The following is a 17,748-nucleotide window of genomic DNA, read 5'->3' as shown; positions in this document are numbered from 1 at the left end:
TTCCCATGTGCTGCTGACCAGGATGCTCTCTTCAATCCTAAACACATGGCCTTGATTTTTCCTGCACAAAAGAAGGACTTTGATCTGCTAATGTTGAATTTATCTGACTGGGGTCTGATTATTAATCGAGCTTGTTGAGAGCTTGTTGAATCCTGATCCACTCCTTTAGGATGATGTTTCTCAACCATGGGAATTTTAAGATATGCGGAGAAATATTTTAATATACTTTAAGTTGTGTTGTACCAAATCTCAAAGGCAAATAGAAAGAATTTCAAACAGTACATCTTTGGATAGAGATGATTACATAATATTTATATGATTTCTAATCATTTACTGAACAAGCCCCTCTCTTCTTTCAGAGATTCTTGTGCCTCATTATATTTTCTCTCTGATTCAGATCCGGCCTGAATAGGATAATGAAGCATTTGGGGAAAAAGATACAAGCCAAGAGACCAGCCCCAGAGGCCAAGATGGAGAAGATCTCCACGGCCACCATGGACTTCCCTTTGGTGCTCAGGTAAGTGGGGAGGAAGCTGATCCACACACTGCAAAAGACCAGCATGCTAAAAGTAATGAATTTGGCTTCATTAAAGCTGTCAGGCAATTTCCTAGCCAAAAAGGCAGTGATAAAACTGACGAAGGCCAGGAAACTCAGGTAGGCGAGGACAGTATAAAACATCGAAGTTGAGCCTTCATTACATTCCAAGATGGCCTCTCCTACCAAGGAGTGGAAGTCCATGTTGAGAAATGGGGGAGAGGTTACCAGCCAAGTGGCACAAAGAACTGCTTGGACCAGGGGACAGATTGAGACAATGGAGTTGGTCAGAGATTTTCCTAAGAGTTTCCTTGACTTGTTTCCTGGTTTGGTGGCCATGAAGGCCAGAACCACCATGACAGTTTTTGCCAAGACAGAGGAAACCGCAAGAGAAAAGAGAATGGCAAAGGCAGATTGTTGGAAGAGACAGGTGAGCTTTCTGGGTCGACCAATGAAGAGGAAGGAGCAGAGGAAGCAGAGCAGGAGGGAGACCAGGAGGACGTAGGTGAGATCTCGGTTGTTGGCCTTAACAATTGGTGTGTCACGATGTTTAAGGAAGATTTCCAGAACTCCCAATGTGATGGTGGAGAGAGAAAGTGTGAGCAAAGCTAAAGCATATCCCAGAGGGTCTTCATAGGCAAGGAAGTGGATCTTCTTGGCAATGCAGTGGTCCTTCTCCTTGTTGGGATATTGGTCTTCTGAGCAGGGATCACAGTGAGGTGCATCTGAAATCAAGAGCCATTGTGCATTTCATGGTGTATCAAAAAGGGCAAATAATCTTTTAATACTGAAAACCCTGTGGATACATTAGCCAAAGGCAAGGATGATTTCAGCTCTTTGGCTCAACTTCTCTGCTTTGTATTTTACATCTATTAATTCAGACTTTCTTTTGAAGAAAAGGGCAGGCAGACATAGCTAGACCAATCTTCTCTTTCTCCAATGGATCTATCAATTTCCTGGGAGACTGAGAGGGCTGACAGAAGAACCACACCTGAAATAATGAACATTAAACCTTGAACCTCACACTCCTCTCCTTCCTGAAAAGATTGACAGCTGGATTTCCCAATGGGTTGTAAAAAGAAGGAGTAGAAAGTCTAGTAGGGAACCCATGAATTCTGCCCTGAAACTATCCTGCATTAAATTGCTGAGGAGCAGGAAAGGTGGGGCCGGGGTGGGTGGGTGGGGGAGGACAGTTTTGATCTATAAACTCAGAGTTTCTGCTGAAAAGTATGAATATGTTGAAAAATGTAATCTGCCAAAAAAGGCAGATAAGTCGATATTTATTTCTACTGAATGGCTTCCCTCATCCTGGAAGATCTACATTAGAAGTGGGCTCTACCTGTCTGATTAGAAATGGTCCCTTCTGGACAAGGGGCACATTGGTAGCAGCAAACCGGCTCTCCCTCTGGAACTCTTCTCCTATCTCCTGCCTGGCACCTCTTCATGCCACACCTGGCAAAGGGCACCTTCTGAAAGAGAAAAGAAAATTCGTTGATATGGTCTAAGCAATGAGTATGCTTCATTTGTGCGTTTCTGTTTCCAATATCAGAATGACTTCAAATGACATGGTTAACTAGACTACTAGAGTCTATCAGAATCCAGGAATAGTTAAGGCCAGTTCCACTTCAAACTACCAATGGATGCTGGAGATCGGAACTGGGACTTGGCATGCAAAAGCAGCACATGAATTTATTGGACCTTCCAGCTCACCTTTCTTGCCCAGACAATTGCATCAGAATTGAGGGTGAAATCCTGGCCTGGGGGAGCCCCAAGATCTATTTGTCCAACTTTCACAGGGTCAAAAGATAAATTGGGGAAGAGAACCCAGTTGAGAAGATTATAGCGACCAGATCCAAGTCCATTTTCTGAGAAGGAGATTTCATCTCCAGCACTGTTGTTGAACTGGACTTTCCCCAAATAGGGAAGAAGCTGAAAGAAAAGAGAGAAATTCAGAAATTGGAGTAATAGGTTGAAAGACTGAAATGAGACATCGTGCCTTCTATCCTTTTGTGATGGCCATCAGGGGATTTGTTTATATCTGGGAATCTTGAACAATTTCCTTGGTAGAGATCTGAACAATCAGAAGTATCACCCGATTTTTAAATATTTCCCCAAAACTTCAAATTATTCTCTTTCACTCTTTCAATTTTCTCTGTTTCTAATTTTTCGACCTGTCAGGAAATATTTCCTTAATTCTACGTTGGATCTCTCTTTGATAATCTTCCACCCGTTACTTCTTGTCCTGCCTTTGGGTGCTGTGCAGAGGGGTCACCAACCTTTTGGACCTCAGGGACCACTAAATTCATAATTTTAAATCCCGTGGACCACTAATATGATCTGCCTAATGACTGGCTGGGTGGGCGTGGCTAGGTGGTCATGTGACTGGGAGGGTGTGGCCAACTCCTTGCCGCCCCGTCCCGGCTCCTTAGGGCCCCAACAGGAAGCAGTTGTTGGAGCTAAGCAGCCACCGCGAGAAAGAATTGGCAAAAGAGCTCAGTTCAAATTGGATCTGACCGAGAAGGAGGGTCAGTAGAAGCACCTCACTGAGGACTAGGAGCATAGGCTTTCCAAGCAGAGGGAAGACCTGTGGGAGCGCAAGGCCAGGTACCGGCGCCTGGAGGCTCAGCGGGCTGAGATGGTCAGCCAGTTCCAGACCAGGATGCAGTCCCACTGGAACGAGGCCCTCCAGCTCTTTGCCACCAGTGGCACTTCCCTTCAACCTTCACCCAAAGCCCCCCACCAGGAGGCTGAAGCAGACCCCAAGTCAGAATTTCTGTCCCCCTCTGCCCCACACCAAAAGACCCTGAAGGGGGAGACTCTCTGCAGCAACACAAACATTAATTGCATGTATCCGTTCCAGGGGCCATAGTTTGAGGACCCCTGATTTAGTGCAATATTAAAAATGCAAATAATTTTTCTGTGGATCACCAAAATTTTCTCACGGACCACCGTTTGGTGACCACTGCTTTGGAGTATAGGTGGACCCCGTCTTCTCTGTGACATTACCTGCCACGACTGGACATTTGAGATCCTCTTTCCAAGTCTTAGCATGGCTGGTCGCCCTCTGGATCCATGCATGGCATGTAGTGCGTGTGCCACAGCATAAATGGCATTGTAGATATTGTAACTTTCTCCTGTCATGCTTGTTTCAAAAATGTAAGAAGGCAGATTCTGTAAATTCTCCTTTCCTGTACATGGTTTTTCCCCCTTTGGAGGGTTGTCGCCTGGTTTGTGGATCCTGCAGCGAAAGACCTTTTCCCACCATATTGGGAGGAAAACATCCCCTCGTGGGTTCAAAGGGTCTAAAGACATGAGGAAACGGCTGAATTCTGAGACATCCCCGGTGTGGTCCTTAAAGTGCAAAGCCCCATGGAAGGGCTTTATAACAAGCAATATGTATTCAGAGTTCATCACATTAAGTTTCCAACTGGATGTAAAGATCCAAACTTTCAGAAATGATGTATTTCTCCGTGCTTCATAAGCCAACACAACCACTTGTACATTTGCAAAAGTACTGGTGTCTCCAAACACAATAATCACTTCACCTTTAGACCAAATGTTGAAAATATGAAGCAATTTCTTCCCTGGCATAGCATAAAAATCAGATCTCATCATTTCAGTGAAGGCCAGGCAGATCTCCTTCTCCTTCAGCATTGGCATCAGAGATGAGATGAAACGTTCTCCATTGTCATCTTCAGAGGCCACCAGCCCAACCCAGTTCCACTGGAAATACAGGAGAAGCTGGACTAACCCCACATACTGGGTAAATTCCTTGGGATTAATTTGGAAGAAGGAAGGATAAACTCTTCTGTCTCCCTGAAGGAACTCAAAGCCAACACCAAGCTGGAGAAAGTGAGAATCTTCTTTCAAAGACAAACATTATATGGTGGATTGTCCTACCAGTCAGGCTGACTCAACTTGAGGGGCAAGCTTATATTTCACCCCTTCTTAGGAAGAGGCACCAGTTCCCTGATTTGCCTGGTTGTGATAGATCAGAGGCCAAAGGAACAAAACATCAACCTTGATACAGAAAATACCATATTTTTCGGAGTATAAGATACTCCAGACTGTAAGATGCACCTACCTTTTTTGGTGAGGAAAACAAGAAAAAGAAATCTGCCTCTGCCTCCCAGCAATTTTGCCTCATTGCAGCAAACAGCCTGCTTTACTTTCATTTTCGTTTTCAGCATAGCTTGATTAGCACAAGAAAGAAAAAATCTCCTCCCAGCAATTTACCTCCTTGCAGCAAGCAGCAGAGGCCCACGCAAAACAGCTGAGAGCAAAACAGCTGAGGGTCGGGAGGCCAATCCAACCAACAATCAACTTGTGCTAATTAGGTTGTACTGAAGCTGAAATGGGCTGTTTCTTCTTGCTGCTTGCTGCAAGGAGGTAAATTGCTGGGAGGCAGAGGCCAAAGGATGGGGGCCAGTGGGTGGGTGGGGCTACATTGGTGTATAAGACACACCCAAATTTTCACCCCCTTTTAGGGGGGAAAACTGCATCCTATATTCTGAAAAATACGGAAAACTGCACTTAAAGCTGCAGAAAGATGATAAACTTCTATGAAAGTCAGGAAGTAATTTCTGTCAAGGAATGGCAAAGCAGCTGTCCATATGAAATCAGAGACACTGACACAAACTTGTAGTCTTTTATATAAATATATCTAATGTTCAAATTTACAGCAGTCTTTGTCATCATCCAGAAAGAAAAAACACAAGATAGTCAGGAATACAGGAACATCATGAGGTAAATCAAACAGTATACAGAACACATAGAAGAAAAAAGCAGGAAAAAAAGGGAAACTCCCCCTTTACACCCACCGCAACAAATCACCGCATAGATTGCCTCAAGAATGAGCAGACAAGATAGCCAGAAACAGAGGAACATCATGAGGTAAATTAAACACTATACAGAATGCACAGAAGAAAAAGGCGGGAAAAAAGGAAATGCCCCCTTTATACTTACGGCAACCAATCATAGTGCAGATTGCCTCATGCATGAGTCAGCACTCTCTAACTAATCAACTACAACTGTGGTTTCCGGCCCATTGTACACTTTACTGTTTAAACTACTAAATTCAATATCCTAACAATTTCTCTTTGACAAGTATATCAATATCTCTTTCTGGCTATATAAAAATGTATCTTGATATGTAAACTATAAAAATAAATCCAACTATAGGAAGGATTATCAAAGTTATTTTGTCAGACCTTTCCTTTCATCCTTGGCTTCTGTGTCTCTTTCTGTTGTCTGACCTATTCCATATTGAATTCCCCTTACCTGGGGGACCTTCAAGATGCTGAAGATGGAGGCCATCAGCCTTGAGGATTTGGCATTGTCACCTCCAATGACAGAGAGCAGAAGGTCCTCCTGGTCACATTTATAACCTGGAACCATTTGACCTCGTGTGGAGAGCAAGAGGAGGCTGAATAAAGAACTATTCCTCTCTGTCTGGTGATTTTCATAGATGTGGAAGCCAAGGGTGATGTTGGGAAGAAGAACCAGATCCTTGTTGATTTGTTTAATGGCAAACATCAAGGCCAGGACCTGCTGGAAGTTCTTGGGTATGACTCTACAATGAGAAAAAAAACCTCACACCATTGGGGAACATTACAAGGAAGCTACAGCAACAGCAAGTCCCAAGTTTCATTGAGTCCTTGATTAAACTTCTATGGCTTAGTGAGGAAGGAGAAAGGCTCTTTCTCCATATCATGGACCATTTTATACGATTCCATCACCCTCCATTCTGAACTTCGCTTTTTGAGTGTAACTGAGTCATTCTTGGAGCAGTTTCTTCAGGTCAGGTAAACATTGCTGACCACAAGAGTCCAGTGGGTGGATCACAGCACAGATTTACTGAAGTCCATTATTCATGAGAGAAATGCTGATTCCTAAACTCAGGGATTTTGGCAGTAGCCACCACTGGAAAAGGACTGAGCTTTCAGGTTTCTTTGACCATGATTTTACGTCCAAATTATTATTATAAGTCAACTTCTTCACTAGGCCAGCAGAGCCTCTAAGGTGTTTTCCCTCCCCACTTTTATATGCATGATAATCATCCCGATGAAGACTTCTGCAAAGATGGGAATTCTTGAGTTGGGCTCCTTATTGAGAGAAGGACAAAGATCCAAACTACACAAGGACATTGCAAACATCCCCAGAACAATTATTTCTGAAAGAAAGAACCCTGAACCCAAAACAAAGAAAACAGTCATCTAAATATTTCCCCTCCAGGTGAAACTTACAAGAATTTATGACTAAGCAGGAACGGGTCATTTTGAAAATCTGGGGGAGCGAATAACATAGGAGCTGCCAGCGGTAAATTCCCCCCAATAATCAGGACACCAGGCCTGTAATATTCCCACTGATTCTGAAAGTTTAAACCCTTTTGGGACGCACACATGCTTTGAGTCTTCTTAGCAATAGTTGGAGGCAGGAGCCAGAAAAGCAACAGCAGAAGCAGGAGAGGCAACCCAGCCATTCTCCTTCTCACCTTCCCTGCTTCTGCAAAATCAAGGTTTGCAGAAGCTGAATTGCAGGGAGCTCTTGAAACCTCTGCAGATTTACATAGTTTAGGCTGCCTTGCCAGCTGGATGGCCTCAGGGCAATTTTATCTGAAGTCCTTTTGTATTAAGATATCTGTATCCCCCTATCTAGCCTATTCTGAAGTTAGACAGTTATATTTTAATTTATTTTAATGATAAAGTATCAAGACTAATCAATCAATAAAATACTATTAAATCAATCACACCTTCTCTTACCTGTGTTTTGGCCTTGACGGAAAGGTCAGCTGAGCCTCACCAAAGCTCAGAGTTAGCTCTTTGGAAGGCCAGGCAAGGTCCTCCACCACTGACAGAATTCAGGGCATATTTTTGAAAATAGGTTTTTCCTTGGAAGGTTTTTGTGGGTTGAAATCCACAGGGGACCCATTGTGAACTACTGTTCTTCTGATAATTGCAGGGAAAAGCAATTGTACTACCCACTCAGCAATAGATGTTTGCACATCAGGTGGGGAAAAACATGTTTCTGTCCCTTGTAGCTAATCCACAGAGCAAATGGTCTTGAGAATCAAGCTGAATTTGACTTTTTGACCTATCTGAAAGTGAACACCTGCACAGAAAATGGAGTTTGGCCTGTGTCCTAGTAGGTTCAGATAGGATGGGTGCTGATGGGGCATGGTGGCAATCAGGTGTCCTCTAGGAAGGGTGAGCAATCATGTCAATATTTAGATGGAATAACTGGTTTAGTCATATTCACAAGACAGGGGATGGAGTGGATTGATTGATAAAATTTATATGGCCACCCATCTCATGCAAAGTGGTTCTGAGCAGCATACAAGAGTCCAATGAAAACTGTAAAAAGCCCCATATAGAACTCATTGCAATAGTCCGACCAGGAGGTGACCAGAGCATCCTTCATCCAGGAACGGGTGCAACTGGCACGTAATCAAAGGTGTGAAAAGACCCTCCAAGCCACAACTGTCATCTAATCCTCAAGCAGGAGTTATGAACCCAAGAGGACCTCAAATTTCTCACAGGGTCTTTTTGGGGCAATGCAGCCTAACCCAGCACCATTGATTGTGTAGTCCTCAAACTAGAGGACTTCAAAACCGTAAGCCACTCAGCCTTGCTGGTGTTCAATTGAAGCCTGTTCTTCCCCAGGCAGATACTCAAAGCCTCCAGACAGCAGGACAGGACATGCACAGCGCTGCTTATTTTACCCGAAGCAAAGATGCGCAATTAGTATTGGATGTCATCAGCATATCTTGGATACATCACTACATGGAGATGGATGAGCTTACCCCACCATCTCATGCAGATGTGAAATAAGAGAGGGACAGCAATGACCTCTGTGGCACATTAAGAAGGTCCAGGCTGGAGTCTCTCCTTCCCGATCGCAATTGAGTCAAGTAAGACAAGGATGGACATAGTATCTTAGTTGTTCCTAGCACTTCACTCTTCTGGACCCAGAGCTCTCCTGTTGTTCCTGGAATCTGCTGGAGCCCCTCTAACAGTTTAGGAATCACAGCCCAAATTGACCTATCACTATAACCATTTTGGCCTTGACTTTCCACATCCTCTCCAGTTCCTCCTTTAGTCCCTGGAACTTCTCCAGCTTCCCATCCTGATGTTGCTGTCATTTGACGTGGCTACATCTATCACCACCCCTGTCTTCTTCTCTATGACCTCTTTGTCTGGTTGATTGGACCTACCAGCCTGCTTTGATCTGGAAGTCCCACAGGATCTTAGCCCTTGTTCTTCTCCACAACTTTGTGTGAAATATCACAACTGGGCTTTGGAAAGTTTAGCCCATACACTGTGCATATGTTCCTGTTCCAACTGCTTGATGGTGTCATTCAGTGCATGCTATCCCTGCCTGCATCTTACACCCTGCCATTGTGTGTTGGTCTGTCTCTGAGGCTGGATGCAATATTCAGGTGTGGTCAAACCAATGTAGAATATGTAGGAGCCATGATTCCTTTTGTTGTTGACACTCTATGTATGTTGCTACAGCAAGGACTAGTGGGATTGAGGTTCAGGTATATCAACCAATGCAGAGTGTCAGCTCATCTTCAGCTTGTGATTCATGAAGACCTAGAGATCCTTCTCACATGGGCTACTGCCCATGAAGCTCTTCTCAATCCTAAACATGTGCCTTTGATTTTCCCTCCACAAAAGAAGGACTTGGATATGTCCATGTTGAATTGATCTGTTTGGATTCTGATTATTAATCCAGCTTGTTGAGAACTTCTTGATTCCTGATTCAATCCTCTGTGACGATGTTTCTCAACCATGGGAATTTTAAGATATGTGGACTTTGACTCCCAGATTTTCCTAACCAGCAAGCTGGATGGAAAATTCTGGGAGTTGAAGTGCACAATTGTTAATGTTGCCAAAGTTGAGAAATATTACTCTAAGATATTATTTCCCTCCCATAATTTTTTGTTAACTGCCAATATAATAAACGTATGTTTTAATTTATCGTCTAAGTCGTTTTTAATATGTTGAAAAGCACAGGGCTTAGGAAGAAACCTTCAACGTTGAAGTCTCCCTCTAGCTTCAAGTATGCTATATTTCAGAACATTTATTCAACTAACTCATAGCCTCATCATTCAGCCCCCATTTTGCTCTCTTCTCTACTGGGATGAGATGGAAGATATTGCCCAATGCTTTGCTGGAGTCCAGGTACAAAATGGTCATTGTATTCCCATGGTCAAGTCACCTGATTATTTTATCCCCCAACCCCCCCCCCAAAAGTCCAAATTGTTTTGACATGACTTATTGAAAAACTCCTGCTGGCTCCTTTCAAACGTTGCAGGACCTTCTAAATTGCCGAGGCCCAGGAACAAAGACATGAAACAAATTGTGAGGAAGGATATGTTATAATATACTTTGTGTTGTATCAAATCTCAAATGCAAATAGAAGTAATTTCAAAGAGGAACAAAAAAAGGTACATCTTTGGAAAGAGATGCCAAAGGGTGTCCATGCTTCTTTGGAACAAATGGAGATGAGATTATTTTATATGTAATGGTAATTACCTAAGGAGAAATATTTTAATATACTTTAAATTGTATTGTACCAGATCTCAAATGTAAATAGAAGGAATTTCAAACAGGAATTAAAAATTCTACATCTTTGGACAGAGATGATTATATAATATTTATATGATTTCTAATGTTTTACTGAACAAGCCCCAGTCTTATTTCATTATTGTTAAGAAATCACATGAAATTAAAAAAAACCCCAAAGTCAAAATAAAAGTTACTACTTTTCACATAAATCAGAGATTCTTGTGCCTCATTATATTTTCTCTCTGATTCAGATCGGGCCTGAATAGAATAATATAACATTTGGGGAAAAAGATGCAAGCCAAGAGACCAGCCCCAGAGGCCAAGATGGAGAAGATCTCCACGGCCACCATGGATTTCCCTTTGGTGCTCAGGTAAGTGGGGAGGAAGCTGATCCAAACACTGCAAAAGACCAGCATGCTAAAAGTAATGAACTTGGCTTCGTTAAAGCTGTCAGGCAATTTCCTAGCCAGAAAGGCCACTGTGAAACTGACAAGGGCCAAAACACCCAGGTAGGCGAGGACAGCATAAAACATCAAAGCTGAGCCTTCATTACATTCCAAGATGGCCTCTTCTACCAAGGAGTGGAAGTCCAAGTTGGGAAAAGGAGGAGAGGTTACCAACCAGGTAGCACAAATAATTGCTTGTATCAGGGGACAGGCTGAGACAATGGAGTTGGTCAGAGGTTTTCCTAAGAGTTTCCTTGTCTTGTTCCCTGGCTTGGTGGCCATGAAGGCCAGAACCACCATGACAGTTTTTGCCAAGACAGAGGAAACCGCAAGGGAAAAGAGAATGGCAAAGGCAGTTTGTTGGAAGAGACAGGTGAGCTTCCCTGGTTGACCGATGAAGAGGAAGGAGCAGAGGAAGCAGAGCAGGAGGGAGACCAGGAGAATGTAGGTGAGATCTCGGTTGTTGGCCTTGACAATTGGTGTGTCACAATGTTTAAGGAATATTACCAGAACTGAAGATGTAATCACAGAGAGAAAAAGAGTGAGAGAAACCAAAATGGATCCCAGGGTCTCTTGATAGGAAAGGAAGTGGATCTTCTTGGCAATGCAGTGGTCCTTGTGCTTGTTGGGATATTGGTCTTCTGGGCAGGGGTCACAGTGAGCTGCATCTGAAATCAAGAAGCTTTGTGTAAGGCTTTCATTGCATGTGCTATGAGCATTATCCCTCCCTTAAAGGTAACATGACTGCTCCTTTCTGCTGTGGCCAACCCATAGTTAGTAACTGAATCACCCCATGTGCATTATACGGTGGGTCAAAAAGGCAAATCATCCTTCATGATAGGTTAGCCAGAGACAAGAATTTGTTCATCCCCAGCTGGCTTGATCAGTTTGCTCAAGTCAGTGGGCACTTCAATGCCTTCTACACATTTCAGAGTGAGAGATACTGTGAACTGTGTTCTTTTCCCAGTTTATACAGAAACCCACAGAATTCGCGTAGATCTGTTTGCCAGGAACCAAATTTTATATTTGCTGATGAAGAAATAAAGGGAGACTAATATAGATCTATTTCAAGCTATTTAGCTCTCATCAGCTAGCCATACCCTTACTCGGATTTGAACTTGGGCTGCCTGCATGTTAGGCAGTTGTATTAACCTCTGAGCCACCAGTTCCCCTCCCTTTATCAGCTTGAACCAGGGGAGAGACAATGATAGCATGAGCAAAAAACTTTGGTTATACGATAGAATTGGATAAATGGCAGAAATTGTGGGATAGGAACTACAAATTAATGATGTCAACCACATATAAAGAGAATTTGTATAAGATGTTTTACAGATGGCATTTACCACCAACGAGGTTGGCAAAGATGTTTAAAGATAAATCAGCTAAATGTTGGAAGTGTCACCAACTATCTGGATCTTACTATCATATGTGGTGGACATGTGAAGAAGCAAAGAAGTACTGGAAAAAAAATTAAGACATGGTTGGAAGAGATGATACAACAACGTATTGCGTTGAAATCAGGAATATTTCTGTTAGGACTTTAACCAGAAATCTATAATAAATCTACAATGGCAGCCGAAGCAAGCAAGCAATATAGAGGAGGAGGCTGACAAGAATATATATATAATTATTCATGTATTAACTGCAGCTAGAATTGTATTTGCACAACATTGGAAAAATGGAGAGATTCCTATTTGAGAGAAGAAAAGGTGATAAGGAAAATATTAGAATGTGCAGAAATGAATAGATTAATGTTAGCAATTAAAGAGAAAGAGCAAACGGAATATCATATAATATGGGACGTATTTTATCAACGTTGGGAGAATAAAAATGGAGTTTGGAAATAAAGGAGACCAAAAATAAGCAGTCCAATCTCTTCTTGAAAGCCTCCAGTGATGAAGCTCCCACAACTTCTGAAGGCAACTTTTGTTCCACTGGTTGATTGTTCTCACTGACAGAAAATTCCTCCTTATTTCCAGGTTGAATCTCTCCTTGATCAGTTTCCATCCATTATTCCTTTTCTGGCCTTCAGGTGCCTTGGAAAATAGCTTGACCCCCTTCCTCCTCTCTGGGGCAGCCCCTCAAATATTGGAAGACTGCTCTCCTGTCTCCCCTGGTCCTTCTCTTCACTAGACTAGCCAGGCCCAGTTCCTGCAACCGTTCTTTGTATGTTTTAGCCTCCAGTCCCCCAATCATCCTAGTTGCTCTTCTCTGCAACTTTTTCTAGAGTCTCAATCTTTTTTTTTTGAAACATTTTCCCCCAGGGAAAGGTTAGCGGAGATAGGTAGATGGAGCTCCTATTTTCCCAATAGGTCTCTCAATTTCCTAGGTCAGCAGCCCCCAACCTTTGGGGCACCAGGGACCAGTTCTGTGGAGAGGAGTTTTTCCATGGACCGGAGGGGGCATCTGTGGTTTCCAGGGCTGCCTGCATCCCATGGATGGGGCTTTGGTTGTTTGTATGGCCCGGTTTCTGGCATGCTGTGGACCGATGCTGCTCTGGGGACCAGGGGTTGGGGACCCCTGACCTAGGTGAGTGATAGTGCTGAAAGATATTGGACAATCCCTGGTCTGAAATGGTGTAGGGTCTCCAGCTTGAGCAGGAAGTTGGACTAGAAGACCTCCAGGGTCCCTTCCAAGTTGGTCATTCTGAAAGAAGCAGCACACCCTGAATAAAAAATAGGAAAGCTTGAACCTCCCACTCCCCTCCGTTATGAAAAGATTAGAATCTGATTGTCCCAATGAGATGCGAAAGTAGGGGAGGCAAGGCTAATAGGGAGTCCATGAATCATGCAGCACAACTACCGTGCGTTAAATTGGTGAGGCGCAGGAAAATTGGCCTGTGGGGGAAGAGGAGTTTGATTTATAAACTGAGACATTCTGCTGAGAATTATGAATCCTTTGAAGCATGTCATTCCTATAAAAAAAATAATATTAAAATGTATTCATACTAAGATCTACTGAATGTCTTCCTTGATCCTGGAGGACCTAAATTTGAAGTGTGACCTACCTGTCTGATCAGAAATGGTCCTTTCTGGACAAGGGTCACAGTGGTAGCAGCAAACCTCTTTGCCCTCTGGAACACTTTTTCTCTCTCCTGCCTGGCACCTCTTCATGCCACACCTGGCAAAGGGCACCTTCTGAAAGATGAAAGAGAGATGCCTGAGGTGGCCTGTGTAATGACCACATTTCATTTCTTTGTTTCCACATTCCTATTTTCACTCTCAGAATGTCTTCCAAAGACATGGTTCACCATGGTCTACAAGAAACCAGGAACATCTCCTGAGGGATTCAGGCCGGTAGCATTCCTAACCCTCCAATGGATGCTGGAGATTGGAACTGGAACCTCAGTCTTGAAAACAAAAAAAGACTTGTGGCATTCAGCTTTTCTGAAAGAAATGTTCATGGGGATCCTTTTGAACAGGAATGGTCCATGGACATTGTTGTCTGCTCCAGTTTCATCCTGGGTTTCAAGCAGAAGTCCTTTCCAATCCCAAACCTTTGTGCACCTCTCAATTCTGTTACAGGCAAAGCAGGTTTCTCACCAGAGGCTGCCTTATTTTCTGATTCAATAGATCTATTTTCCAGTTAGAAGATATTCTCCAGGAGAGAATAGATCTTTACCTGAATTTACAACCTTTCCTCCCTGCTCACCTTTGTGGCCCAGATGATTTCATCAGAGTTAACTATAAAATCCAGTCCTGGGGGAGTCCCAGATTTTATTTGCCCAACTTTCACGGGGACAAAAGATTGATTGGGGAAGAGAACCCAGTTGAGAAGGTCATAGCGAGCAGATCCCAGTCCATTTTCTGAGAACGAGACTTCATCTCCAGCATTGTTGTTGAAGCAGACGTTCCTCAAATAGGGAAGGATCTGAAAGAAATCAGAAACCGATTTCAGAAATCAGCTGAAAGCACAAATGAGACACCGTGACTTCCATCATCTGTGATGGTCACCATATTAAGCAATGAGTGTATGTCTGAAGAGCTAAATGTGTTCCCTTGGTGGAGATCTGAGCAATCAGGAGTGACATCAAATAATTGATTCCTTCCCCAGAAGTTCAAAAGTTTTTCTTTATGACTAAGCATTTATATCATGGCTTCTTCCATTCTGATTTTATCAGAATGATACCTTCATATAAAGATTTTAATTCTATATTCCAAATTTCCTTATATGGTATAGCTCCTGTCATACTTGGCTATATATATTTTGACATGTTTCAAAATATATATATAGGGGTTTTGTGAAGGATAAATGCATCTACATCACTGCACTATCTAGAGTGGTCCAACATTTTTTTAAAAAAATTTGATTTATATGCCGCCCTTCTCCAAAGACTCAGGGCGGCTTACAGTGCGTTAAGCAATAGCCTTCATACTTTTGTATATTTATACAAAGTCAGCTTATTGCCCCCACAATCTGGGTCCTCATTTCACCTACCTTTGAAAGGATGGAAGGCTGAGTCAACCTTGAGCTTGGCGAGATTCAATCTTACTTTAATTGCAGACAGCTGATGTTAAATTACAAAGCTCTGTCTGTTGAGCTATCCAGGCTCCATTTTGTCTTTGGTAGGGAAAGATCTGAGGAATTCCAGGCCAGAACCCATGAGAAGATCTTTGAAATCCTACTCTGTATGTTGAGGTTGCCAAAAATTGCTTTCACACCAGAAGATTAGCAGTAAAACAAATGTCAAACTGAACAAATGGGGTGGAGTCACAAAGGATTCTAAATCACACAAATGTAAATCAAGGTTAAAAAGAATTGAATTGAGGGTCTTTTCACAGGTTACATACTGAGAGAAACTGAGGTGGTTCTGCAAATACGTCCACTAGGATTTCAACTGACCTGTTGAAGCACCATTTCGAAACACATCCAGATTATCATCTTGCTCTGGACTGACATTTCCTCCCTGAAATGGTCACCTCTTGAAACTCAGGCAGCCATTGAGGTCCCTCCAGGATCTTCTATGGAGGAGGATTTTCCTCTATGGGTCTTACGGACAACTGGTTTGCTTTATTCCCTTCTCACCCCATTGCCCCATTTCAACCAAGTAATTATTTATTTATTTATTTATTTATTTATTTATTTATTTATTTATTTATTATTCGAATTTCTATACCGCCCTTCTCCTTTCGGACTCAGGGCGGTGAACAGCCAAAATAAAAACATTTATACATAAATACGATTAAAAATAGATTTAAAATAATTAAATTTGGCCCATAGTTTAAAATTTATCAATTTAAAATCCATATCAAAATTTAAAACCAACCATAAAATCATAAAATCAAGAGAGACCAGCTAACTGAAAGAGATGAGTTTTTAGGGCCCGACGAAAGGTCCGGAGGTCGGAGATCACTCGTATCTCTGGGGGTAGATTGTTCCAAAGGGTAGGTGCCACCACAGAGAAGGCTCTCCTCCTGGGGGTCGCCAGCCGGCATTGTCTAGCCGACGGCACCCTGAGGAGGCCCTCTCTGTGGGAGCGAACTGGCTGGTGGGAGGCAATTGGTGGCAGAAGGCGGTCCCGTAAGTACCCCAGCCCTATGCCATGGAGCGCTTTAAAGGTGGTCACCAACACCTTGAAGCGCACCCAGAAGTCCACCGGAAGCCAATGCAGCTCGCGCAGGAGAGGAGTCACATGGGAGCGCCCAGTCGCTCCCATAATCCCCCGCGCGGCCGCATTCTGCACCAGTTTCAGCCTCCGGGTGTACCCCAAGGGGAGCCCCATGTAGAGAGCGTTACAATAGTCCAGATGAGATTTATTTAATAAATTTAATTAATTCATAATAGTGGTTTTTTAAAACAATTCCTTCCTTTGCCTGTTCTGATATGATAGCATACAAATATTTAATTAATAACTCAAAAAATACATTCAGGAAACTTCCTTTCTAAAGGTCTGTGGACTGAATATAAAGTCAAATAGATCACCTTCCACGGCTGGACATTTGAGATCTTCTTTCCAAGCCTCATCATGGCTGGTTGGGCTCCTGATCCATGAATCACATGAAACGCATGTGCCACAGCATAAATGGCATTGTAGGTGTTGTAACTTTCACCTGTCATGCTCGTTTCAAACATGTGAGCTGGCACATTCTGCAAATTCTCCTTTCCTGTACATTGTTTTTTCTTCTTTCGAGAGATCTTTCCTGGTTTGTAGATCTTGCAATCAAAGATCTTTTCCCACCATTCTGGGAGAAAGACGTCCCCTTCTGGGTTCAAAGGGTCTAAAGACTTGAGAAAATGGCTGAATTCTGAGATATCCCCTGTATGGTCCCTTAACTGCAAAGCCCCATGGAAGGGCTTTATAACTGGCAATGCATCTTTAGCTGCCACCACATTGTGTTTCCATTGGGAAGTTAGGATCCAAACTTTCTGAGGCGATGACTTTGTGGACATTACGTGAAAATGCAGAGCTGACTGTACATGTGCATTAGTTTGAGAATCACTAAACAGAATAATCACTTCAGCTTTACAACAGCTTTTAAAAAAAAGAATGAATTCCTTCATTGTAGTATGAAAATGATCCGATTTCAATATTTCAGTGAAGGCCAGGCAGATCTCCTTCTCCTTCAGCATTGGCACCAGAGATGAGATGAGATGTTCTCCACGGTCATTTTCAGGGGCCACCAACCCAACCCAGTTCCAATGAAAATACAGGAGCAGCTGGACTAAACCCACATACTGGAGAAATGCCTTGGGATTAATCCGGAAGAAGGAAGGATAAACTCTTCTGTCTCCCTGAGTGGACTCAATGCCAACACCGAGCTGGAAAAATTGAAATTCTTCTTTCAAAGACAAAGTAAAAGTATTATGGTGACATTAGGGGCCACCATTGTATGGTTTCTTGCCCTACTAGTCAGTTGGAGTCACTATGAATGGCAAGGTTAAACTTCTTCCCCTCTTAGGAAGAGCCAGAAGTTAGATATTTTGCTTGGTTATAACATCTCAGAAGCCAAAGAAACAAATTATCCACCTGATACAGAGAATAAACTGCATTGAATGGATGACTACACTTATATGAAGTATTAATTAGTTAGTTAGTTAGGAAGGAAGGAATTCCTATATAAAGAATTCCTCTTGGCAAATGCAATATTGAGGAAATACATTTATCTCTTTCAAATTATATAAAAATGTATCCTGACACATAAAGAATTCAAGCATCATGTGAAGTCTCTAAGTCACATACTATTAATATGTCCCT

At 42.7% G+C, this 17,748-nt stretch overlaps 1 protein-coding gene across 1 annotated transcript; it reads right to left on the bottom strand.

The window, feature by feature from the left end:
• Positions 1–355: 355 nt before the first annotated feature.
• LOC117656224 (vomeronasal type-2 receptor 26-like) lies at positions 356–16,943 on the bottom strand. Its single transcript, XM_087883525.1, has 4 exons — positions 16,604–16,943; positions 5,816–5,922; positions 3,730–3,886; positions 356–1,260 (listed from the first exon to the last, which is right to left on the bottom strand). Exons 1-4 carry the CDS (start codon positions 16,941–16,943, stop codon positions 356–358), a joined length of 1,509 nt encoding a protein of 502 aa, XP_087739651.1.
• Positions 16,944–17,748: the final 805 nt, after the last annotated feature.

The sequence above is a fragment of the Pantherophis guttatus genome, chromosome 1 (genome assembly GCF_059756535.1).
Source record: "Pantherophis guttatus breed Tessera chromosome 1, ASM5975653v1, whole genome shotgun sequence".
In the NCBI taxonomy this organism is placed as follows: Eukaryota; Metazoa; Chordata; class Lepidosauria; order Squamata; family Colubridae; genus Pantherophis; species Pantherophis guttatus.
This window is presented reverse-complemented; position numbering and strand designations above follow the sequence as displayed.

What these genes read in the sequence shown, in the direction of transcription:
- LOC117656224 (XM_087883525.1), bottom strand. Translation starts at nt 16,943, where the DNA reads ATGTCCACAAAGTCATCGCCTCAGAAAGTTTGGATCCTAACTTCCCAA. An exon ending in GTTTGAAACGAGCATGACAG is followed by an intron (nt 5,923 to 16,603) that starts GTGAAAGTTACA and finishes AAATGGTTCCAG; the next exon opens with GTTATAAATGTGACCAGGAG. An exon ending in TCCAAAGGGGGAAAAACCAT is followed by an intron (nt 1,261 to 3,729) that starts GTACAGGAAAGG and finishes TCTTGATTTCAG; the next exon opens with ATGCACCTCACTGTGATCCC.